The following is a 25579-nucleotide window of genomic DNA, read 5'->3' as shown; positions in this document are numbered from 1 at the left end:
TGTACTGTGTTAATATCAGTTGTGCATTATATTGTGATGTGTTGTAGGGTTAAAGGAAATATCTTAAACTTAGCGGATAACATCCCGAAATTTACCAGTTCACCAAATTTCCAGTACCTTTTCCATTTTTCTACAGATTTTTTTCTTACAGTGTAAAAAAAGAAAAACTAAGGTATGATTCTCCTTGCAGCTTCTTTAAAACATTTTTCATTGGGAAAATCCTCTGAAAGGATTTTTGGACTTTTCTTCATCAGTGCTGCTTCCTCAAGATATTCAAAGATATTTTTTCAGGTTTCAGGTAAGGTTTATCAATGAAATTACTGTATAATTGATGCAATAGTATTTCCTGCACTTGGATGCAAAGCTTTCTGTCACTATTAGTTGAACCACTGACACAGCTTAGCCCGAAGCATCTCACACACTTTATTCCACAGCTGTCATTTTATCAAATAAGCTTAATTAATCATTTATATTCAGCCCAGAGATTTGCATTGTTCTTTTGCATGGGAAAATTATTTTTACCCATTATGTATACATTTTATTTTGACACTCACAAAACAGTTTTTAGCATAATAAAAACATGCACAGTTTTATGCAGTTTGGTAGACTATATGGCGACACATTTTACCCCACTCTCTGTCTCCTGATGAAGATTTTAGTGACGGATATTGTGAAATATCTTCTTTTGTGTTCTGCAGAAGAAAGTAAGTCATACAGGTTTGGAACGATATGAGGGTGATTCAAAGATGACTATTTTAATTTTAGATTAAGTATGACTTTAAAAACTATATTGAAATAAATGTAATATTATACAATTAATTGTAATAAATTACTATGAATCATGTACAATATATATATATATAAATACAGTTCTGCAAGCATTGTTCCAGTCCTCATAATATCTTCACATTTTAGTGTATTTTTAAATCCAAATTTACATATACTTTGTGAATTCTCTATCACACAAAAAGTGACAAAATGTACAATATAAATAGACATTAGGTTTAACTTGGTATGTTTGTAGGTCAACGAATACAACACCTTTAAAAAGTCACAGACAGCAACCACAGTCATTCGCTGATCTTTAGATCATAATAACCCTTTGATTTATCAGAAATAAAAGAACAGTCCACTGTTTCGTTTGCTGACTTGAACCTGTCTGAAGTCCTATGACTGTTGTCAGTTTAAGGTCAGTTGACCGGATTCTTGGCAGCGTTGTGCGTCAATCACGTTCAAATGAATTCCAGTATGTGCGTCATCCAGGTTTTGCTTGCTGCCTCCACTGTATCCATGTAGTTTTCCAGCGTTCGAGATAACAGGCGAGGATATGCGCCAAAAGAAACCATGTAACAATTTCCTAAATTCCCTTCGCATTAAACAATACAAAACTGGGTTTAAACAACTATTGGTATGAGCAAGACAAACAGTCACGGGGAAAACATAAGTGTGCACCATGTAGTATGTTTTGTCCCAGTGCACCGCGTTCAATTTCACCAGCACGCCCCAAAGGGTGATCGCATGGTTTGGCATCCAGCAAATGAAGAAAGAGAGGACCACCACCGTTACAGACTTTGCTACTTTAGATCGTCTTCTTTGGCGGGTATTAATGCCCCTCTTTCTGATAAACCTCAAAAGTAATAGATAAAATACTGAGAGAATAAACATGGGCAAGATAAACGCAATGACAATTTTCTGAAGGTGATACAGAGCGAGCCAATCCTGTCCATCTGGAAACTTGAGGAGGCAGAGTTTTTCACCTGCCACAACTGTCACGGTGGAGAAAATGGAAGTTGGAGCTGTTGCCACAGTCGCCAGGATCCACAATACAGCACAGATCCACTTCACAGACACGGACTTCTTTCGAGAAGGGATCTTTAAAGCAGATGCGACAGACCAGTAGCGCGTAATGCTCATCGCGGTGAGGAAAAAGACGCTGGCGTACATGTTCATCACAGTGACTGATAAAATGATCTTGCACATGGCGTTACCAAACGGCCAGCTGAAATCCAACGCCGTATCTACTGCCCAGAAAGGCAAGGTCAGAACAAACTGAAAGTCGGTGACAGCTAAATTGATGACATAGAAATTAATGATGGATTTTTTCCGACCTTGTCTAATCTTCATAAGGAAAAACACCAAAAGGTTTCCGACCAAACCCACGGCGCACACCGCGGAATAAACCACCGAGATGATAATCCGCAGGACAAGGCTGCCGTCAGCAGTCACATCGATGTCTTCCAGACTGCTGAATTTATGCTGATCCGTTAAACTTCTGTTCAAAGTTCCCCATCCGCTTTGGTTGAGAATGCCTCCCATTATTTCTGAAAGAAACTCTCCAACAGGTGCCTGGTGGACAAGGCTGTCTACTGATCGCATATCAGTTAGTCTTACTTTGTTTCACACAGAACATAAGCGGTTTTAGATAGCAGTGGGCTTCCATAGATATAACTGATGTGTTTTGAACACGCAATGCACCTGGCAGTCAGCGTTTTATGCAGAAGAGCGCGGGGAGCACCCGCCTGTGAAGCGCGCGCACTGGATAACGCCGATGACTGACTTACAGCCGTACTCTTGACGTAATGTAACGCTAAAACGCATCTGAACAAATTTATGGGAGGATGACGAAATAACATAAGATGAAATACATAAGATCGAAAAATAAAGGCTAAGCAAACGGATAACAAATGTAAGTCATAGTTATTTAAATGCAATATCAGATGGTTTAACATTTAATTCTAGTAATATATTATATGTTATGTTAATGTTTGCATTTCAGTTCCTGTTGATAGCTACTCCTAAAGTTAATAAAGTCTTATCTTATCATATATCATCTTAAGCTTCCACAATTTACAATGCTAGATGGGTTTTTGACTTTGACTTCCTAAATTGAAATAAAATGTTTCCTACTACTGTGTCCACTAGAGGGGGCACCTGATGGACACTCTTAAACATCAGCAGCTCAGTTAGCTCAGTTTACTCTCTTAAAAATCAACAGATTTTCAATTTTCAGCCTTTGAAACCAGGAAGGAATGTCAGTATAGAGAATTTACTGACTTGCACAGAAATATACGTTCATTAGTCCAACACAACAATGGACAATAGTAGGTGTTAAAGGTATAATTAACCCCAAAATGAAAACTCTATCACCATTTACCTTCATGTTGTATTCAGTCTTGAATGACTTTCTTCTGCGGAGCAAAAAAAAAAACAAAAAGTTCCTTTCTTTGTCCAAGTGGAAATAAACAAATGTTAATAGGTAGCCTAATAATAATAATTAAAAGACGATAATGATGATGATGATGATGCACCTTGAAGTTAAAGGACAGATGTAGGCCTATATGCCAAATATCATGAATGAATTCCATTATAGAACAACGGTGATTATTGTGATTATTTTTAATGGCATCAACAGGAATACATCACTATGCGTTCTTGCATTCAAAAACAGAATGTAATGCTGCAATGACAAATGAATAAAAAGCAATGCTCATGACGCGAGACGCGACATTAAAAGATGACCGCCTGTGTTCATAAACCAAAATTTAAAATTGCACAGACTGAACTCAAGAACGCGTCCTGTGTTTGTGTTCCTTGACAAACGTTTAAAACGTATTGTTTAAATTATGAGATTTGATTATAGACACGTTACAGAATGGGTTCAGTCTCACACACTGAAGACAAAGGGTCCTCCTACTACCAGAGGACTGAGAGGGCGGAACTTTTACAAAGTTTTACTGAAACACAGTTCGCTGCTCATCTGTAGTAAGTGCAGTCGTCCCAGTTGAATTAACGGAGCCCAAAATCGCCCATGCACCGGATTCACAGACTTTATCATGCTTCATCATTTATCTCGGACTGATGACCATTGCAGATCTCTGGCTTAATAAATGCAGTACCGTTCTTTTGTGTGATGGGTCCAAACTACCGATGCATAAGGCTGAGGCAGAAGTTACTATTCAAACTATCACAATTTAAATGGACTGTAGATGTACCAGGAGTGATCTGTCTTCTCCTCTGTGCAGTTTGACATGATGGTTCAGTTGGACTGTGGTATTAAAGTTTTGGGGCCAGCAAGTTTCTCTCTCTGCTTTGTGATAACAGCTGGACTTCTGTTCACTTTCATCACAACAGTTAGAGGATATAATCACGACACAGGTGAGTGTTGAGCTCTTGTCTAATTATAGTCCTCCTCTATGATTTTTAGCATTTTTTGCCTCTTTGTCAGTTGATGTGCGCACAATGGAGTTTGTGTTTAACAGTGGCCCAAAAAGTATTTATGGGCACTTATTTATTTTTTAAAAATGGCATTTAGTTTAAAGAAATGTAGCCCAAACACACATTGCAAGCAAAATGTTTCATAAAGAGAATTTTGCTTGCCTTCTGATTTTAAAACGGCATATATTCTGTTTATTAAGGCAAAAAGTATTTTGATATTGTGGTTGTTAAACATTAAGCGGAATGAAACGTTTCAAGTAAATGTGATGAAATACACCTTTATTCTCTTGAGGACTTGTGAGAAACTGACTTCATACAGTACATCCACTAAAAACCACTGCAAAACCGATCATTTCCAAAAGGGCTCAGAAAAGTGAAGTAGGTCTGGAAAAAGCCCTACTAAAATTTGTCTACAGATGCAAACTGTTAATTGATGTGTCTTGATTAGATTATTTGAATGGAAATGAGAATTTTGGGTTAGTTTCATTGTAATTTTTATTGCTGTTGTGAGTAAATATATTAAAGTGTAAGGTAAAAAGGATTCTGCAATGTGAATTGTTTCTATTAGCATCACATCACTTTCATTTGGCATTTGTGTGCTTTTGACTTATGTTTGCACTGATGGCATATATATCCCCCACTCCATATCCCGTTTCTTGGCGGACACTACCCCATGCTGTTTCCCTCTGCTTCCACAATCATGCAGGTCAAAGCAACAGGGCTGCCGATGAACAGACGTCACATAACAAAGACTATTCAAATGTTTGTACTACAGAGTCTCTAGGGAAATATTGGAATATGGAGAATGCAGACTTGAGAAGTTATTTTAGTTTTTACTCTACCACATTATTGCTATAAATATCTCTGTAAGTGTATTATTCGGGTCTGTTGTTTGAATAGAATGACTGACCTCAACTGGCTGTTATTATGATAATTCATGGATTTGTTTCACGAATTAGCTATTCAATGTACGATTCAGTTGGTTTGCAAGTCATAGGAATTTATGATTATTAAAACCTATGCAAGCACAAAATAAAGACAGCAGAAAGGTTAGTGTTCCAGTTGCAAAATTGCAGTCATACTGTCACACAATCCCGAAAAATCAGTGCATTTAGTAAAATCTTTGGGGACTTTGCAGACTCTTCTTTTAAAGTTTGATTCTAATAAACTGTCTGTGCTGTTTGGTCATATCTGTAGTGCATTGTTAGCTATAAGTAAATAGTTAATCATATAAAACTTAATAATTTAGTTGTTTGTAAAATTCATACATAAGACACATACATAGATTTTGACATTTTCTGGGTGGAAATGTGCGGTTCCAGGGTAGAGTGGTTACCAGAGTGTTGTTTTCTGATTTTTAAGATGTTCAGATTGGTTGTTAGCTAGTATGCTAAGATGCTAACATGATATTGGTAGTTTATGTTTACTTACTAGATTAAGCCAAAGGAACCCACCCATCTCTGTGATATTTTAGGACTGATACACCAGCTGGAAGCCTAGTTGTAAATGGGCACTAAGTTTATGCACTTCTAAATATCTGAGCATTTGCACCATTAATCTTAGTTGAAGCATAACTCTATGTATAACTAAATATTTACAGAAGCCTCCAAACAGCAGTAATGACTATAATAATGAGCTCATGTCTTGCCTGATAGATATTAATCCTTTAATTCATTTACACTTGAGAGAATATTATGTGAATAGCTGATTAGTTTGGAGCGCTTCATCATAATACCAATTTAAACAATGCACTTTCCTGTGTATGCCATTTGTGCATACAGGGCTTAAAATTTTTCCAGGTTGTTGTATTAGTATTTATTTACTGCTTTTATCAATTTGATACACTATTCTTAAAGATGTATTATTTACTAGTTACTCATTTCATTATTATTACTTACCATTGACAGTTTTGTAAGGAAGAATAAGGCTGCTTGTTAGATCAATAAACGTCATATTAATCAGCTGCAAATTACTTTACAGAGAGCTTCTTAATCTACTTGAGGTAACCAAACTGATAGTAGTTGCAAGCTAAGTAGTCCCTCTGTGAACTTTACATCCCATTTTAAGTAAGACCTCCAGAATGGAACCCAATCCAGACTGGTCAGGTTTATTATAAATTTTTTTTTTTTTTTACCTGTTTTGTGTATTAGCACCCAACTATTTAACTATTGCACTTCATGTGTGTGACAGTTTTTATCCTAATGGTTACCCTGCTGTTTTTGTAGATAGTTCTATTGATGGACTTCCCAACTATGAAGTTGTTCATCCTGTCAGAGTGGATTCATTAGGACATATTTTGTCCAATCTTGTGTCCCACCGCGTGAGACGAATTCAAAGGAGAGGGACAGTACAAAACAAAAAGAGCCTGGCCCAGGTTTTTTACCATCTGCAGTATGGTGGTCAAAACCTGCACTTTAACCTCACCCTAAACCCTCATCTACTAGCACCTGGATTCCTCACAGAGTGGAGATACGGTGGTCTGCAAGGGTCTACATTACATAGCCATGGCCACTCTCTCTGCTACTTCCTGGGAGATGTCTGGAGCAGTACACTGAAGTGGGGTCAAGCAGCTCTGAGCACTTGCAATGGCCTGGTGAGTTTGTATTTTGTTCCTATGTAGATATGTAAAAATATGGAATAATATATTATTTAATAATAGTTCTTGATACTGAACAACATCCTTGCCTATTTATAATGTAATTTACCATATATTTAAGGGGTAGGAAGGAATTTGCTTGAATTCACAGAGCCTGTGGCATTCTTGTTTTTTGGTGGACTCTACCATAGAGTGACCCCTTCATAACAGTGCCTGGGCAACATTCCTGAAAATCTCCCATGGTGACAGCCTTGGGAAAAGGTTAAGGTTAGAGGTTAGAGTAAGGGTTAAGGTAACTTATGATTGTTTGGAAGAAACATTGTTTCAGGCCAAACAAAGGATGTTGATACAGGTGATCCATGTAATCCAGAAAAATGTCCTACTTGGGTAAATCGCATCATGTCACTTACACAAACAGCTGACCCTGTCTTTTTTACATAAATAGAGAGCAAACTGATTTAGGATCATTGGCATAACACTTGTTTTCTGTCATGGTCAGTTTATTTATTATAAACTGTATTTATTTTAAAATACATACATTCATTTCTTGTATAATCTGTATGTAATTTATGGATTAAATTAATACATTATGATGGAAAGGTGGGTTTGATTTTGACAGTGGTGAGGACATAGTAAACCCCGACCCCACCTTGATATATGTTTTGCAGTGACAGTGACGTAAATTACAGCCAAGTATGGTGACACTGTTAACACACCCATAGCAGTGGGCAGCCATTTATGCTGCAGAGCCCGGGGAGCAGTTGGGGGTTTGGTGCCTTGCTCGAGGGCACCTCAGTCGTGGTATTGAAGGTGGAGAGAGCACTGTACATTCACTCTCTCTCCACCATCAACACCAGAATTTCATGTAATGTAATGGAAGTTGTGGCCTAGTGGTTAGAGAGTTTGACTCCTAACCCTAAGGTTGTGGGTTCGAGTCTCAGGCTGGCAATACCACGACTGAGGTGCCCTTGAGCAAGGTACCGAACCCCCAACTGCTCCCCGGGCGCCACAGCATAAATGTGTGTTCACTGCTGTGTGTGTGCACTTTGGATGGGTTAAATGCAGAGCACGAATTCTGAGTATGGGTTGGCTGTATGTCACTTCACTCATTCACTAAATAGTCAAAACACTCACAAAGGGATATTATGTCAGTATGTTCCTCAGACAATAATTGCACATAATTATAATTCCAGTTCTGTACTTTATGATATTTGCTCATAAAGATATATACATCACTTAATTTTAAATTAAAAAATTATTTGCTTCAGTGACAAACACAGCTTTCACATTCATCTGATTAACAGATGAACAATGCTGTTATTTTGCTATTGTTCATTTTGTGGATATTTCAGGGAACAGTTCGCTTTATACAATTAGTTTAACAGCATTGATTTAAAAAGGGTAAACTTTATTCTGTGCAAATGCATTTTAAACACGTATGTTATATTCTTTCTCTGTTCATGCAATAAATCATAATCCTGAAATAAGCAGGGTTTTCCAGCATGTTTACTTTAACTTCTCAGGTGCCACCAAGTCTTATTAGCCTTATATCATGACATATTTAGGGGGGTCGATAGTGAACAGTCTATATATGAATATATTATAATTGTTTTATAAAATTATTGCAAGGGACAATTCAGTAGTCGCTGAAAAAAAAATTCAAGGTGATGCAACTTTCCTAATTATGAAGAAAAAAGCTATCAGAAAGAAAAAAAACTGTCAGAAAGAAAAGTGTTTATTTAAAAAACAAAACAAAAAAAAAAACCTTTTCTCTGCCAAATCAAAGTCATGTGATCCGATCAGAAAGGTCATGTGGTTCACCAAGCATGCAAAAGCGTGCAGGGAATAAAATTTTTCACAAGGTCAGTAAGTCTTCTTCTTACATCTCTTCAAACACCAGAAATGTGACTTTTTTTAAACAAAGGTAAGGTTGTTTCATGTTATAAAATGTAAGTGTGACTCTCCCCAAAAAACATAATGCTATTTAATAATTAATAATTCATGATATTTAAAAAATACATTTTACCATGAAATTTTAATTTAAAAACCTTATTAAAAATCATTTTAAAATATATATATATTTTGTAGTTGATCACTGAACCTTTGACAGCAAATAATACACAGTGTTTTATATTAAAGTTGTACCTGTCTGAATAAATTTCTGTTAAGATGTTGTAATAAGTAGTAGGTGCCCTGCGGCAAAACATACAACTGCAGTGAAATGAGTCAGTGAATGTGGATTGCATGGGTATAAGCTGTTTAATTTTATGTCACGTTACTTTGACCTTGTATTCTCTCTAGACAGGGCTGTTCAAGCTCTCAGAAGAGGAATTCTTCATTAGTCCACTGGAGTCGGCACAAGAAGAATCAGCCCCTCGCGCTCACGCAATCTATAAGCGACATGCTGTCCAATCAGAACACCAGCTGGTGCAGCCTCTGTTTAGGGAGCACACAGCTAACGCAACCTGTGGGGTCAGAGGTAAGACCTTGGGGCGTAGGACTCAATGGGGCTAAATAATTTATGAACAGATGTCTTTCATGATTAAAGCACATCATTCACTTATAATCCAAGGTCATTTTAAATAATCTTTAGATCCTTTAGGAGGGGCAAAGCAGGTGGAGAAGCAAAGAGAGCGCTGGGAGAGACGGCAACATCGCAGACGGATTAGACAGCGCTCCATAAGCACTGAGAAGTGGGTAGAGACTCTTGTTGTGGCTGATCCAAAAATGGTGGAGTACTATGGGAGCAAAGGAGTTGTGAACTATGTGCTCTCTGTCATGAATATTGTGAGTAACAGTCCTATCTATAAATAATTCATTTTTTTGTTCATAGGCTGAAAGTCAGTGGGGTTCAATGATGTTTTGGAACACTGACATTCTCTATATACACAAAAACAATAACTAAAAGCAAAACTGATTATTTTTTATTTCACAAATAATTAAGGTGATTCAATTAATTAAATTTTTTTGGAAGAACTGGCCCTTTAACACTTAAAGGTGTTTAAAACTAAAACGATGGAAACCTGTTTCTGCCACAGAATAAAAAAAAAAAAAAAAAGTAATTGCTAATTTTGATCTCACAATTTGATGAAATATGAACCAAATTCCCAAATATGAGATGTGAACTCGGAACTGTGAGAAAAAAGTCAGAAATCTCAGTTTACATCTCACAATTTTTTTTTTTTTTTTTTTTTTTTTTTAATACCATAAAATTAAAAACTAATTGCAATTTATTTTATCTCACAATTTGGATTTTTGTTTTTTCGCAATTCTGAGAAAAAATAAAATCCTAATTAATAGATAACTTTAGAATTTATTTTTTCCCACCATGGAACAAAAAATTTAATTGCAACTTTTTATCTCACAATTCTTAGATATAAACTCTGAAAAGAAGTTGGAATTGTGTCTTTTTTATGTTTTATTCTGAGGCCAGAATCAGGCTTCCACATAAAACTGCAAGGATGGAGGATTTTTTGTTTTTTTTATTACCAAGTTCTTTAGCCCAGATGAATATGATGGTTTGCATGTTTTTTTTTATGTACCTGTCAATAATTGTTTTTTGTTAATTTTTAACCAAAAAAAAAAAAAAAAAAACTTCTATACTGCAACTTATGCATATATCTCATCATGTGACACTTTGTGCTATGGTGTTCTATTACATTTCAAAGTGAACTGATTTATGAATTTCATCTGGAGAATGATTAGATAGTTGAAAATTGTCAATCCCTTCCCTCCACCTCGTCAAGAACATCCAAAGAAAGAATTCCAAAAGTTTTCAAATCCGCATTTTTCTTTTTTCATTTTAAACTCTGATGTGTTGTTTCAAACTATCCTCATTTCATCCCTTCAACTTTCACCTCGCTGACTCTTTTATTCTCAAATAGCTACAGTGTGCCTTCAGGCAGCACTCATTCTGCCAGTTGCTTCTGAGCTGGATCCAAGTCAGCTGACCGTGTTACTGATTCAGTCTGTTAGGTATATTTTCCAAAATATACCCTGAATGCTTCGTCTGGCTTCTGTTTTGAGGAGGGAAAAGCCTTCAGGGAAAAAAGTTTTCCATTCCAGACACTTGGTTGGTGTTGAAGTACATTCTGTAAAGGGGAAACATTCCATTATCATCAGTTCCCTGCCAGACAGCTTCTCTTGTAGATCTATTCTGCTACTTACAACGTGAGTTGGCAGGAGTTTAGGTCTGGCTATACAGCCTGCAGTATTTTACTTGTTTTTATGTATTGTTGAGCAGGCTAAAGAGGGCAATAAACCAATTCAGAACCAATTTTCAAAGTGAGGAAAAGAGCTACAGTAAGTAAAAGAGGCTGTTGCATAAATGATTTAGACACAAAGCCTGTTTAACTATGTTTAGCTCTGTTCCACATTTTAATAAGCTACCTTGCTGTCTACTACTGACATACTGTAAGAAGGAACATTCTGAAAGTGCGGTCACATTTACCATTTTTCAGCAGAAGTTGCTTCACCTCAAAAAGACAGAACGGCTTCAAAGTTGCCTCATTAATTCACTGGAACAATTTGTAATAAGCACCACAGAAGGATAGAAAATGCCCAATCGCATTTCAGACCACATTTACCTCAAGGAGAGCTTTGATATGAGAGCAGAACTTGTAAGCATCTCACCAGCAGAAAATCAGTTTGTGCTGAACTCCTTAGTTCAATATCAGTAAGTTAGTCATATCAAGTGTTCTTGGGCACTTTATGTGACTTAGTTTAGCTACTGCTCTAAATAGGAATTCCTAGACCATATTTAGGGGGACTTCAGTTCCCCTGTCTTTCATCCAAGCTCCTGTAAAGATCTGCGATTAACTCTGCTGTCATCACCCCTAAAAATGTGTCATTATGTGATCTCTCCTCAGGCTTGCTGAAAACAGCGGTTGCAGTAAGCTATCTGAGGTTACTTCACTCTAAATCCTCCCCATACCGGTCATTAAAAATGCTACAACATTAAGTATTATCGTTCCCTTTAGTCAGTGGCCAGATCATAGGCAACATAAGGCTCTGCACACAGCTGTCACAGATACGCTATCCATTTCTAGAGCTTTCATCCAAATGTTTTCCATTCCAGGGGAATCAAAACAAACATGCCGTTACTGGCTATTTTAACAACGATTTTGACCTAGAATGTATAAATTACTGCAGTAGAACAGTTGTGATGTTAGATTAGCTTCATATCTAGAGGACATTATAGATAATATTTGAATTATTTACAATTTCAGATGTGAGAATGCTGTGTTTTATAGGTAGCAGGGTTATTTCGGGATGCCAGCATTGGAAATGCCATCAACATCGCTGTCGTGCGCCTCATTCTGCTGGAAAAGGATGAGGTAAGTGAAATGACAAAGCAGTCATGCAAACCCTTGCTCTAAAATTACATGGCAGACATTATGAGCAAAAACATTGCTGCAAAACAGACCAGGTACACTATGACCACGTATGCACTGCAAGGTTTTGGTGGTGACGGCTGCATTTAAATGTGGGAATGAATCACGTAATCACTGTTCATCAATCACTGTTCCTTACCTTTTACTTTGTTGGTTTAATCTGAGGAATATTCCCCAAATGTGTCACCACATGGGGTTCTGAAGAGAAAAAGAAGAAGAAGAAAAAGCTGTCAAAAAAGCAATTTTTAAACTTGGTATATTGGAGTTGCAGCTGGTAGAAAACAAATCACAGAAGATGCAGTCTTTATTAAGTGTACTTGATTTGAATCATGCACATCACATTATCATTCTTACAATGTGGCTGAAATTTCAACTTAAATGTATTGATTTGTTTACTGGAATTTTGACTTGCATTTGCTGCTTGGTGAGTTAGGGCTTGGTGATAAACAAGAAAAAAAAATCTAATAAAATTGCTAAAAAATATATTATTATTATAGCAGCAATACTGTTCAGTTAAATAATATTACTCACTCTCTCATGCTAGTATCTAACCCTTTTGCATACATGCCTTACTTAGGCTGCTCCTGAAATTTGTTTATTTTTCATAGTGATAACCATAGCATTTGTTTGGATTCGTGACTACAAACAAGAAACATAAATAAAAACAGTTTATGTCACTGGGTATTAGTTTCTTATGCATGAAGTAATTTTAATATTAACCACTGGACAACACTGGTGAGAACACTGAACCACTGGTGAGAGGAACACAGAGAGCAACTCAGTAAAGAAATAGAGACTTGGAAAAACTGTCAAAACATCACATTGTGATTTGATTCCTCCACATCTGGAGAACAGAAACACGTTTGATAAGCTATTTTGTTTGTTTATTTCAGACTTTAAGGAAATATGGTTGTCATTCCTGTAAATAACTAAATTCTGTGTGTGGAAAGTTAAAAAAGAAGAAGAGTGACAACAGTATTTTAGCTGTTTAGTGTGAATCTTGTTACAAGAATTTTATCAATGGATGTTGTTTGGGGTATTAACTTAAACCCCCTTTTCAGGTACGTTTTCAGGTACAGAGACAATTTATTTCATATATTCATTTATTTTGTCATAAACTAATAACAATGCAAAATTAATGTGCAAATTAGCATGGGCATAAATCCCAAAGTCTGAGGCCAAGGGTCATTTTGAGGTGGTTTTTTTTCTCCTAGTGATTAATGCATTAAAGCAGTGCTTCTCAACTCTTGCCCTCAAGGTCCACTTTCCTGCAGAGTTTAGCTCTAACCTTGATCAAACTCACCTGCCTGTAGCTTTCTAGTAATCCTGAAGACCTATAAGCAGTGGCGGTTCTACATTGAATTACACCCTGGGCGAGACCCCCTTTAAAAAAATGATATTTTATTCATATGTAATGGTATGTCCTCTGAAGTGGACACTAGGACTCAGTTGTTTAAAAAATAAAATGACATGATATTATATATAGGCAAAAACAATGGGATCTTTTTTTCAATCACCAATAACTTTTTGGGTTTATTTTTTTTTTTAATCTAAAATTTGTATAAAGATGATTCTCAACTATGTTATGAAAGATATAGTCAAGTCAAATCATCTTTATTTATATAGCGCTTTAAACAAAAAAGATTGCGTCAAAGCAACTGAACAACATTAATTAGGAAAACAGTGTGTCAATAATGCAAAATGACAGTTAAAGGCAGTTCATCATTGAATTCAGTGATGTCATCATGCAGCTCAGTTCAGTTTAAATAGTATCTGTGCAATAATTTGCAATCAAGTCAACGATATCACTGTAAATGAAGTGTCCCCAACTAAGCAAGCCAGAGGCGACAGCGGCAAGGAACCAAAACTCCATCAGTGACAGAATGGAGAAGAAACCTTGGGAGAAACCAGGCTCAGTTGGGGGGCCAATTCTCCTCTGGCCAGACGAAACCAGCAGTTCAATTCCAGGCTGCAGCAAAGTCAGATTGTGCAGAAGAATCATCTGTTCCCTTTCGAAAGGGAACTCCACGCTGCGTCCTCTAGAGGGCGCTAGGGGAACGCCTCCAGCGTGACGGGTGTATGAAGCATGAATGAAAAAACGACAATGAACATGACATTGGCAGGTGGTAGCCCATGACGTAAACAATAATGCGACTGCGGGTATAAAAAGGGCACCGTGGAACACATCATCCTCTTCTTTGTCTTCAGGAGATCCGTTTGTTTGAAGCGTGAGTAATGGCATCCTCTGGCAAGCACTTTAGGAAGTGTGTTTCCCCGTGTCCGCGTTTTTTGACACCGGATGATTCACACGATATGTGCGTTTTTTGTCTCGGAGAGGATCATGCGCGTTCTGCTCTCGAGGGAGCGGAATGCGCGGCTTGCGAGAGCTTTTCGATGAAAAAGCTCTGTTCACGCTTGTCCCTTTTCTCGAGGGAATTAGGACAAGCGTCGGCGCCCCGTGGTTCAGGACCTGCTGCAGCCGAGGCACAGCGGAGACTGAGATCGTGGGGCTCACAGGTCGAGCTGGCGGAGGATTTCGAACGAGGTATTTCTCTTTCTCAATCTTCTGCCGCCGACGAGGGCGATCAGTTGGATGTAGATGTTCTTTCTTTAGGATCATCTGATCCAGCTGATAGTGCTCGGACAAATGCAAGCCTAGAAGAGCAGGATGTGGTTGATGAGGATGAAGATAAAGCATTTGAACCCTCTCAGCCTGCCTGCCCTGCATATGCTGAATTGTTGGAGGTCATGACTCGTGCAACTGAGAGATTAAGTCTCTCTTGGAAGCACGAAAAGCCAAAGCCCGCTCGCGGCAGATTAGATGAGCGTTTTTTGGCTGGCCATGATCTCCCAATTCCGACGAGTCTTCCGTTTTTGCCAGACCTGCACACCGAGGTGGAAAGGTCTTGGAAAAACCCATATTCGGCTCGTGTTCATCTTTTTCACCGTGCAAATTATGCGAACGTGGAGGGATTGAGCGAGCACGGATATGCATCGATGGCTCCCATAGAAGAGACGTTGGCAAACTATCTTTCAATGGGAGAAACATCGATGTTAAAGACTCCGACCTTGCCGTCTAAGCCTCTGAGAATGACATCTAAGCTGAACGGCAGGGCATATGCAGCTGCGGGTCAGGCTGGTGGTGCTCTGCACACAATGGCTGTGTTGCAAGCCTACCAGGCTGATCTGCTTAAAGCCCTGGACGATGGAAAGGGCCTGTCCCCTGAAGCGGTGATCGAGCTGCGCCGCACTACAGATCTTTCTCTCCGTGCCACTAAACAAACAGCTGCCGCTATTGGTCGTGCAATGGCGGCAATGGTGGCCACGGAGAGACATCTGTGGGTTAATTTGGCTGACATCGGGGAGAAGGAGAAACATTTTCTTCTTGATTCGCCAGTCTCGCCCTCTGAATTATTTGGCACATCAGTTGAGGCTGTGGTCAATAAATTTAAAGAGGCGAGGGCACGGTCAGCTGCATATAGGAAATTGATACCGCGCCGTCCTGGGTTTGTGCCTAAAGCCTCGGGGGACCCTGGGCCGTCTGCATCTGTGGATTACAGGCAGGCTCAGCGGCGAAGTGTGGCAACTCGGGCTCCTCCTCCTCCCCCTGCTGGCAGGAGCAGGACTCAAAAAAGGAGAGACATGAGGAGGAAGAGGAAGGACTTGAGGGAGGTTATTGAAGCCAAACGCGTGGGTGGAACAGATCTGCCTCACGTTAAAGGAAAGAGATAATTTTCCTTTCTCCTTCCTATCCTAGCCCCCCCCCCCCACACACACACCATTGGGTTCTGAGGTATTCACCACGCTTCACATCGGGCCCTGAACTGAACCTATGATGTTTTAGCAGATTTGTGTAGCTTACACTTTCTGTTATACTGAGGTTCGGTGAAAGCCTGTATCTGGTAGTGTGGTAGTATAAGTTCTATGCAGTGACATTTGGTTTCGGCCCTTTGGTGGGCCACCTTGGTAAACTGTCATATAGCTGAGTAGGTTTGGTCTCCTCTCACTTAAGAGAGTCTTTCTGCTGAGGCCTCCGCTCATCAGAGCTCCAGTTAGGCAGTGTAATCAAGTGTTCGGCCCTCTGTGAGGCCGCCTTGATGAACAGTCTTATGTTGAGTAGGTTTGGCCTCCTCTCGCTTAAGAGAGTCATTCTGCTGAGGCCTCTGCTCATCAGAGCTCCAACTAGACTCAGAATCAAGCGTTCGGCCCTCTTTGAGGCCGCCTTGATAAACAGTCTTATGTTGAGTAGGTTTGGTCTCCTCTCGCTTAGAGAGTCATTCTGTTGAGGCCTCCGCTCACCTGAGCTCCAGCTAGACTTGGAATCAAGTGTTCGGCCCTCTGTGAGGCTGCCTTGATAAACAGTCTTATGTTGAGTAGGTTTGGCCTCCTCTCGCTTAAGAGAGTCATTCTGCTGAGGCTGCCGCTCATCAGAGCTCCAGTTAGCTTGAGTAGGTTTGGCCTCCTCTCGCTTAGAGAGTCATTCTGCTGAGGCCTCAGCTCACCTGAGCTCCAGCTAGACTTGGAATCAAGTGTTCGGCCCTCTGTGAGGCCGCCTTGATAAACAGTCTTATGTTGAGTAGGTTTGGCCTCTTCTCGCTTAAGAGAGTCATTCTGCTGAGGCCTCCACTCTTCAGAGCTCCAGCTAGATTTAGAATCAAGTGTTCGGCCCTCTTTGAGGCCGCCTTGATAAGCAGTCTTATGTTGAGTAGGTTTGGCCTCCTCTCGCTTAAGAGAGTCGTTCTGCTGAGGCCTCCACTCACCTGAGCTCCAGCTAGACTTGGAATCAAGTGTTCGGCCCTCTGTGAGGCCGCCTTGATAGACAGTGTTTATGTGGGGTAGGTTTGGCCTCCTCTCACTTAAGAGAGTCATTCTGCTGAGGCCTCCGCTCATCAGAGCTCCAGTTAGGTTGAGTAGGTTTGGCTTCCTCTCGCTTAGAGAGTCAATCTGCTGAGGCCTCCGCTCACCTGAGCTCCAGCTAGACTTGGAATCAAGTGTTCGGCCCTCTGTGAGGCCGCCTTGATAAACAGTCTTATGTCGAGTAGGTTTGGCCTCCTCTCGCTTGAGAGAGTCATTCTGCTGAGGCCTCCGCTCATCAGACCTCCAGTTACAGTAGGTAGAAACGACGTTTTGGATGTAGGTTGAGTAGGTTTGGCTTCCTCTCGCTTAGAGAGTCTTTCTGCTGAGGCCTCCGCTCATCTAAGCTCTAGTTAGTGTAATCAAGTGTTCGGCCCTCTTTGAGGCCGCCTTGATAAACAGTCTTAGTCTTATTTGGTTTGGGTTTTTCTTGCTTTAGATTGTGGTTGTGGTTAGGCCTCCACTCACCTGAGCTCCAGCTAGACTTGGAATCAAGTGTTCGGCCCTCTGTGAGGCCGCCTTGATAGACAGTCTTTATGTTGGGTAGGTTTGGCCTCCTCTCGCTTAAGAGAGTCATTCTGCTGAGGCCTCCGCTCATCAGAGCTCCAGTTAGGTTGAGTAGGTTTGGCTTCCTCTCGCTTAGAGAGTCAATCTGCTGAGGCCTCCGCTCACCTGAGCTCCAGCTAGACTTGGAATCAAGTGTTCGGCCCTCTGTGAGGCTGCCTTGATAAACAGTCTTATGTCGAGTAGGTTTGGAGTGCTCTAGTTTGGTAGAGTCATTCTGCTGAGGCCTCCGCTCATCAGAGCTCCAGTTAGGTTGAGCAGGTTTGGCTTCCTCTCACTTAGAGAGTCTTTCTGCTGAGGCCTCCGCTCATATAAGCTCTAGTTAGTGTAATCAAGTGTTCGGCCCTCTTTGAGGCCGCCTTGATAAACAGTCTTATGTTGAGTAGGTTTGGCCTCCTCTCATGTAAGAGAGTCGTTCTGCTGAAGCCTCCACTCTCCAGAGCTCCGCATAGGCAGTTTAAAGGTGCAGACTCTTTCCTCTGAGCCTTACTAATTGTCTAGTGTTGAGTGTAGCCAGGTCTCCTTTCGTTCCGAGAGTTGTTTGCTTGACCTCCACTCTGGAGCTCCAGACTTTGGTGGGTGAGCTAGTCTATGACGTTCCTTTGAGTCTGACTCAGGGAATCCAGTTGTTTGAGCTCGTCCCTCAGCATGGCGGCGTTGAGATATCGTTCCCCTAGCGCCCTCTAGAGGACGCAGCGTGGAGTTCCCTTTCGAAAGGGAACGTCTCAGGTTACACATGTAACCATGGTTCCCTGAGAATAGGGAACGAGACGCTGCGTCTCTCGGCCATGCTTCGGACACTCCCGCTTCCTTCAGACAAATAAGTGGATGATGTGTTCCACGGTGCCCTTTTTATACCCGCAGTCACATTGTTTACGTCATGGGCTACCACTTGCCAATGTCAAGTTCATTGTCGTTTTTTCATTCATACTTCAGACACGGGTCACGCTGAGGCGTTCCCCTAGCGCCCTCTAGAGGACGCAGCGTCTCGTTCCCTATTCTCAGGGAACCATGGTTACATGTGTAACCTGAGACGTTTCCTGTGGTCTTGTCCCAGTGGTCGTCTGAAACAAGGTCTTTACAGGGGATCTGTCTCTGGGGCTCTAGTCCTGGTCTCTGCTGTCTTTCAGGGCTGTAGAGGTCCTTTCTAGGTGCTGATCCACCATCTGGGCTGGATACATACTGGATCCGGGTGACTGCAGGGACCCTCTGACTTGGATACAGACTGGATCTAGTGGCTACGGTGACCTTGGAATAAGAGAGAAACAGACTAATATGAGCGTAGATGCCATTCTTCTTACGATGTAGCAAGTACACCGGGTGTTATGGGAAGTGTTCCCGGTTCCGGTTTACCTAATTAATGCAGCCTAAAAATCCTTTAATGGATTTGGATATTAGACGTGTATTAGTATGTTATGTGTAAGCCAGGTTAAAGAGATGGGTCTATAATCTAGATTTAAACTGCAAGAGTGTGTCTGCCTTCCGAACAATGTTAGGTAGGTTTTTCCAGAGTTTGGGCACTAAATAGGAGAAGGATCTGCCACCCGCAGTTGACTTTGATATTCTAGGTATTATCAAATTGCCAGAATTTTGAGAACGGAGCGGACGTGGAGGACTATAATATAACAAGAGGTCGTTCAAATACTGAGGTGCTAAACCATTCAGGGCTTTATAAGTAATAAGCAAGATTTTAAAATCTATACAATGTTTGATAGGGAGCCAGTGCAGTGTTGACAGGACCGGGCTAATATGATCATACTTCCTGGTTCTAGTAAGAACTCTAGCTGCTGCTTTTTGGACTAACGGGAGTTTGTTTACTAAGCGTGCAGAACAACCACCCAATAGAGCATTACAATAGTCTAACCTTGAGGTCATAAATGCATGGATTAACATTTCTGCATTTGACATTGAGAGCATAGGCCGTAATTTAGATATATTTTTGAGATGGAAAAATGCAGTTTTACAAATGCTAGAAACGTGGCTTTCTAAGGAAAGGTTGCTATCAAATAGCACACCTAGGTTCCTAACTGATGACGAAGAATTGACAGAGCAGCCATCAAGTCTTAGACAGCGTTCTAGGTTATTACATGCAGAGCTTTTAGGCCCTATAATTAACACCTCTGTTTTTTCAGAATTTAGCAGTAAGAAATTGCTCGTCATCCAGTTTTTTATATCGACTATGCAGTTATTTTTTCAAATTGGTATGTTTCGCCGGGCCGCGAAGAAATATAGAGCTGAGTATCATCAGCATAACAGTGAAAGCTAACATCATGTTTCCTGATGATATTTCCCACATGTAAAGTATCACATCAAAGTGTGAAGAGTAATGGCCCTAGTACTGAGCCTTGCGGTACTCCATATTGCACTTGTTAACGATATGATACCTCTTCATTCACTGCTACGAATTGATGGCGGTCATATAAGTACGATTTAAACCATGCTAATGCACTTCCATTAATGCCAACAAAGTGTTCTAATCTATGCAAAAGAATAGTGTGGTCAATAGTGTCGAACGCAGCACTAAGATCCAATAGCACTAATAGAGAGATACAACCACGATCAGATGATAAGAGCAGGTCATTTGTAACTCTAAGGAGAGCAGTCTCAGTACTATGATACGGTCTAAATCCTGACTGGAAATCCTCACAGATGCCAATTTTTCTCTAAGAAGGAATATATTTGTGAGGATACTACCTTTTCTAGTATCTTGGAAAGAAAAGGGAGATTCGAGATCGGTCTATAATTAACAAGTTCTTTGGGGTCAAGTTGTGGTTTTTTGATGAGAGGCTTAATAACAGCCAGTTTGAAGGTTTTGGGGACATACCCTAATAACAGTGAGGAATTAATAATAGTCAGAAGAGGATCTATGACTTCTGGAAGCACCTTTTAGGAGCTTAGATGGAATAGGGTCTAACATACATGTTGTTGGTTTAGATGATTTAACAAGTTTATACAATTCTTCCTCTCCTATAGTAGAGAATGAGTGGGAACTGTTCCTCAGGTGATCTATAGTGCACTGTCTGATGTGATACTGTAGCTGATGGCTGCATGGTTACAATTTTATCTCTAATAGTATCGACTTTAGAAGTAAAGTAGTTCATAAAGTCATTACTGCTGTGATGTTGAGAAATGTCAACACTTGTTAATGCTTTATTTTTCGTTAATTTAGCCACTGTATTGAATAAATCCCTGGGGTTATGTTTGTTTTCTTCTAAAAGAGACGAAAAGTAATCAGATTTAGCAGTTTTTAATGCTTTTCTGTAAGATAGGTTACTTTCCCTCCAAGCAATACGAAATACCTCCAGTTTTGTTTTCCTCCAGCTGCGCTCCATTTTCCAGGCTGCTCTCTTTAGGGTGCGAGTGTGCTCATTATACAACGGTTTCAGACTGTTTTCCTTAACCTTGCTTAAGCGTAAAGGAGAAACTGTATTTAGAATGCTAGAAAAGAGAGAGTCCATAGTTTCTGTTACATCGTCAAGTTGTTCTGAGGTTTTGGATATGCTAAGGAATTGGGATACATCAGGAAGATTACTTACAAAGCAGTCTTTTGTGGCAGAAGTGATGGTTCTACCATACTTGTAACAAGAAGTAGAATTTACAGTTTTAGCTTTATGAAGAATCACCAACAATTAAAACTTTATCTGCAGCCAGCACTAACTCGGATGTAAAATCAGCAAACTCTTTAATAAAGTCTGTATGGTGCCCTGGTGGCCTGTATACAGTAGCCAGCACAAACATCACAGGGGATTTATCATTAACATTTGTTTCTCTGGATAATGTTATATTAAGCACCAATACTTCAAACGAGTTATACTTGAAGCCTGCCCTCTGAGAAATCCTGAAAACATTGTTATAAATTGAAGCAAACACCTCCCCCTTTACCTTTTGGACGTGGCTCATGTTTATAACAGTAATCTTGGGGTGTAGACTCATTTAAAATAATGTAATCATCAGGTTTTAGCCAAGTTTCTGTCAAACAGAGTGCATCTAGATTATAATCAGTGATCATATTATTTACAAAAAGTGCTTTCATAGAAAGGGACCTGATATTCAATAAGCCAAGCTTTATCATTTGTTTATCCGTATTGCATCTGTTTTTTATTTGTTGAACCTCAATTAAATTGTTGCTCTTAAATTGGTTTGGACGTTTTTTGTATTTTCTAGCCCAGGAAACATACACAGTCTCTATAGTGTGATATCTAGGTGAAAGAGTCACTGTGTGCTGAGAATTAACTGACTTCTGTGACTGGAGGCGGCTAGCAGATGGTCGGTTTAGCCAGTCTGTCTGCTTCCTGACCTGGGCCCCAGTTAGTCAAGTACAAACTCTAAGACTATGTGCCATATTTCTAGAAAGAAGAGCGGCACCACCCCAGGAGAGATGAAGACCATCTCTTTTCAACAGGTCAGGTCTGCCCCAAAAGCTTGTCCAATTGTCTATGAAACCTATGTTATTCTGCGGGCACCACTTAGACATCCAGCCATTGAGTGATGACAATCTGCTATGTATCTCATCACCACAGTAAGCAGGGAGGGGACCACAGCATATTACAGTGTCTGACATAGTGCTTGCAAGTTCACACACCTCTTTAATGCTATTTTTAGTGATCTCCGACTGGCGAAGTCGAACATCATTAGCGCCGGCGTGAATAACAATCTTACTGTATTTATGTTTAGCATTAGCCAGCACTTTTAAATTTGCTAAGATGTCAGGCGCTCTGGCTCCCAGTAAACATTGGACTATGGTGGCTGGTGTCTCTATTTTCACATTCCGTACAATAGAATCGCCAATAACTAGAGCACTTTCATCAGGTTTCTCAGTGGGTGCATCACTGAGTGGGGAGAACCTGTTTAATATTTTGATCGGAACAGGAGAGTGGTGTTTAGACCCACGACTATGCCGCCTCACAGTCACCCAGTTGCCCTGCTGCAAAGGCACTGTTACCGGAACCAAACAATGTACAGGACTCCCTATAATGGAATTAATTGATACACCATTTTACTTTATGCAATATGTGGGTAAAATGGCCATAAATTAATATTCCCATTCAATGCAATGTATCTATACACTGTATCTAATTTGCATATTAATGTGTTCTTGGAGCAACATTTAGTGTAGAAGTGTAATAATTGGAGTAATAATTGGCAACATTTTAGTAATAATATCTAATATTACATAGGGATTTTGGTGTATAATTTATTTCCATATTCACTTGTTGTGTCTCCCAAAATGCCTGATAAACATGATTTAGGTCCTGATGTCATCTACAGTGGACATGTATGAAATCAATGCCCTGTTCTGTAACAGAAAGTCATTTTTTTTATTTGAAACCCCATAATGTTTTGACATAATGTCTGAGATGTTGGTTTATGAAATACAATTTGAAAATTATTCCAATTTAAATTATAATTACACAGATTTGAAAATTCCATTGGCTAATTACAGGGCCTAACGTTAACCCAACTGATGGAAATAATAATAACTAAACTTGTAACAGTTTTGTTGCAAAGCACAATATTATGGTGAAACTGTCCCCTGCGCCGCGCAGCGTTCTGCTCCCCTTGCCCCTTCTTACACAGCTTCTGTGCACAGCACCTTCTCAGCAAGCAGGGGCGCCAATTTGCCAATTCCCCACACAGTGAAATGATAGATAATAGAAAACTGCTTCGCGGAGGCGGCGCAGAGGATTATAATTTTTTTTTTTTAACTGCTTGTGGTGTGGCCCCCATGTATCATGAAAAACATGATAATGGCTGCCTGGTTCGCCCGTGACAAAAACCGCTACTGCCTATTAGCTTGTTCAGGTGTGTTTGATTACAGTTGGAGCTTAACTCTGCTGGAAAGTGGACCTCAAGGGCTAAAGTTGAGAACCTCTGCAGTATAGTTCAGCCAAAAAAGAAAATTCTGTCATCAGTTACTTACCCTCATGTAGTTCTAAACCCCTAAGACCGGGCCTTTATTCACATATAAAAACTGACTATGCACGTGCATAGAGCACATCAAAAATGGTAAACGACAGCTCAGCTGTGCTTGCTTGATGTATGAGAACGTCTCGGTTACGTATGGTAACCCTCATTCCCTGAAAGAGGGAACAGAGACGCCACGTCGGATGACCGACGAGTTAGGATATCACTAAGATAGGCCAATCTACTTCGAGTAGGGCTGCACGATTAATCGCATGCATTTGTCATGCGTGTCTCATCAGTAAAGCCGGTTCCGTGATTAGCGGTAAATGTCTGTCAGCTGTTTTCAAACGGGAGCGGCAGTTAATACACAGAGCCGTAGTTCACTGACAAGCTACGCAATATTCTGTTCATAATTGAGATTAATCGCATTTGATTATGAACACGATATTGTGTAGCTTGTTAGTGAACTACGGCTCTGTGTATTAACTGCCACTCCCGTTTGAAAACAGGTGACAGACATTTACCGCTAATCACGGAACCGGCTTTACTGATGAGACACGCATGACAAATGCATGCGATTAATTGTGCAGCCCTAACTTCGAGTGTAAACGAAATGAGCAAATGCACATTGGCATGTGATTATTGCATCCAGCTGCTGTTGATCACAGCGTGAGTATAAGTAGGCAGCAGGTGCACCGCATATTCAGGTTTTCGCTGAGGAGCTGAGCCGGTGACCCAGCCGCACAGTGGTGGTAAAGAAGCTGTGGCGACGGGATGTGACGTCAAGAGTGACCTCCGTCAGGGAACGAGGGTTACCATACGTAACCGAGATGTTCCCTTTCAGTCGGTCACTCTCGATGTCACGTCGGATCACCAACGAATTGGTATCCCTACCAAAGGGCCACAGCGACTGCCCCTTCCAGTGCCCTGTGAAAGCCACCTGCGCCCCTATTTTCTGGTGCAGGCCAGGGCTCAGGACAAGAAGACCAGCTACCGCTACAATGGCACTACCTACTCAGTAAGACTGAATAACACTGGGGAAACATACCCGCTCCACTTAAAACAGGGCTCTGTGGTAGCCCCAGCCTTCCCGAAGGAGGTTTCGGAAGCAATTACACATATGAACAACCGTTAGGTGCATATGGAAGATTGGAGGTGATTGTAACCATCTTAGAATTGGCAGAAGTCTGCTGGGGAAACACGGGCTCTGAGGCTATACCGTGGACTTTACACATATGGGATCCACTTAGGTCTCTACATATGGAACCCAGCCCTCTACCGGTTCTCGCAGATTTATAGAGTAATGGGCCTGGCGCCAGACGTGCCATTGGGTACAATGGGTACAATGAAGTAGGGTCTGTAAAATCTCCTCCTCATATCGGCTGGAGGAACCGACTCTATCACATCCTTCGCCAGCAGGACTGCAATCTCTGCACTCAAGACAGGGGCATCTGCTGCTTTCACTGAAGTAAATTGGACGCCCCTGAACTTGGGAGGGCGCTGGGCGAACTGAATCACATAGCCAAGCCTGATAGTTAGAAGAAGCCAACGAGACAGGCTGGGTAGAGCTTGCCAGGCTCCCAGATCCCACGCAAGTGGCACCAACGGAACTACAGGCGTACACACAGTGGGGCAGCGAGGAAGAATGCAGGCACTCGGCCCGGGCATCTCATTGCCGGTCTGAGGTGGAGGGTTCGTGGGTAGTACATTGGTTCGTCGTCCCGATCAGCCCACTGCTGCTCACTGGCAAGAGAGGAGGGTGAGTGTGATACGACACTGGATCGTCCACAACCCCCATTCCCTCTGGGGACCCAGAGATAGAGGAAATTGCTCTTTTGTCGAGTAAGTGAGTACCACTGATCACGACGTCAGTGGCAGGGAAAAAAGAAACAAAAGATTCTCCGCCCGGCCCTCCTCTGGGGGAGGGAGTGATGCGTTCACCATCGCCCGAAGAGCAGGTCCCTCCATCTCTGTGTTGCCCTTCTCAGGGCCGCTTGCTCTTGCGCTTGCTACCAGGTTTGGTGGGGGCCTGGACGGGTGGGGCGGTTGCCCT

General features: G+C 40.9%; 2 protein-coding genes across 2 annotated transcripts in view; one reads left to right on the top strand and one right to left on the bottom strand.

The window, feature by feature from the left end:
- Positions 1 to 766: 766 nt before the first annotated feature.
- On the bottom strand, positions 767 to 2669 carry LOC109094406 (relaxin-3 receptor 1-like). The gene has a single exon (XM_042736988.1). It carries the CDS (start codon positions 2374 to 2376, stop codon positions 1180 to 1182), a length of 1197 nt encoding a protein of 398 aa, XP_042592922.1. The 5' UTR covers positions 2377 to 2669; the 3' UTR covers positions 767 to 1179.
- Positions 2670 to 3401: 732 nt separating this feature from the next.
- LOC109087873 (A disintegrin and metalloproteinase with thrombospondin motifs 7-like) overlaps positions 3402 to 25579 on the top strand; it is a 68841-nt gene continuing 46663 nt past the window's right edge. The window contains exons 1-5 of the mRNA XM_042736987.1: positions 3402 to 4155; positions 6441 to 6808; positions 9113 to 9290; positions 9405 to 9598; positions 12064 to 12147. Of these exons, the coding sequence (XP_042592921.1) occupies positions 4029 to 4155; positions 6441 to 6808; positions 9113 to 9290; positions 9405 to 9598; positions 12064 to 12147 (951 nt within the window). The 5' untranslated portion in view covers positions 3402 to 4028. The remainder of the gene's footprint in view (positions 4156 to 6440; positions 6809 to 9112; positions 9291 to 9404; positions 9599 to 12063; positions 12148 to 25579) is intronic.

This window comes from Cyprinus carpio, chromosome B13, assembly GCF_018340385.1.
Source record: "Cyprinus carpio isolate SPL01 chromosome B13, ASM1834038v1, whole genome shotgun sequence".
NCBI classification, from domain to species: domain Eukaryota; kingdom Metazoa; phylum Chordata; class Actinopteri; order Cypriniformes; family Cyprinidae; genus Cyprinus; species Cyprinus carpio.
Note: the sequence above shows the minus strand (reverse complement) of the source record. Positions and strands in the feature narration are given on the sequence as shown.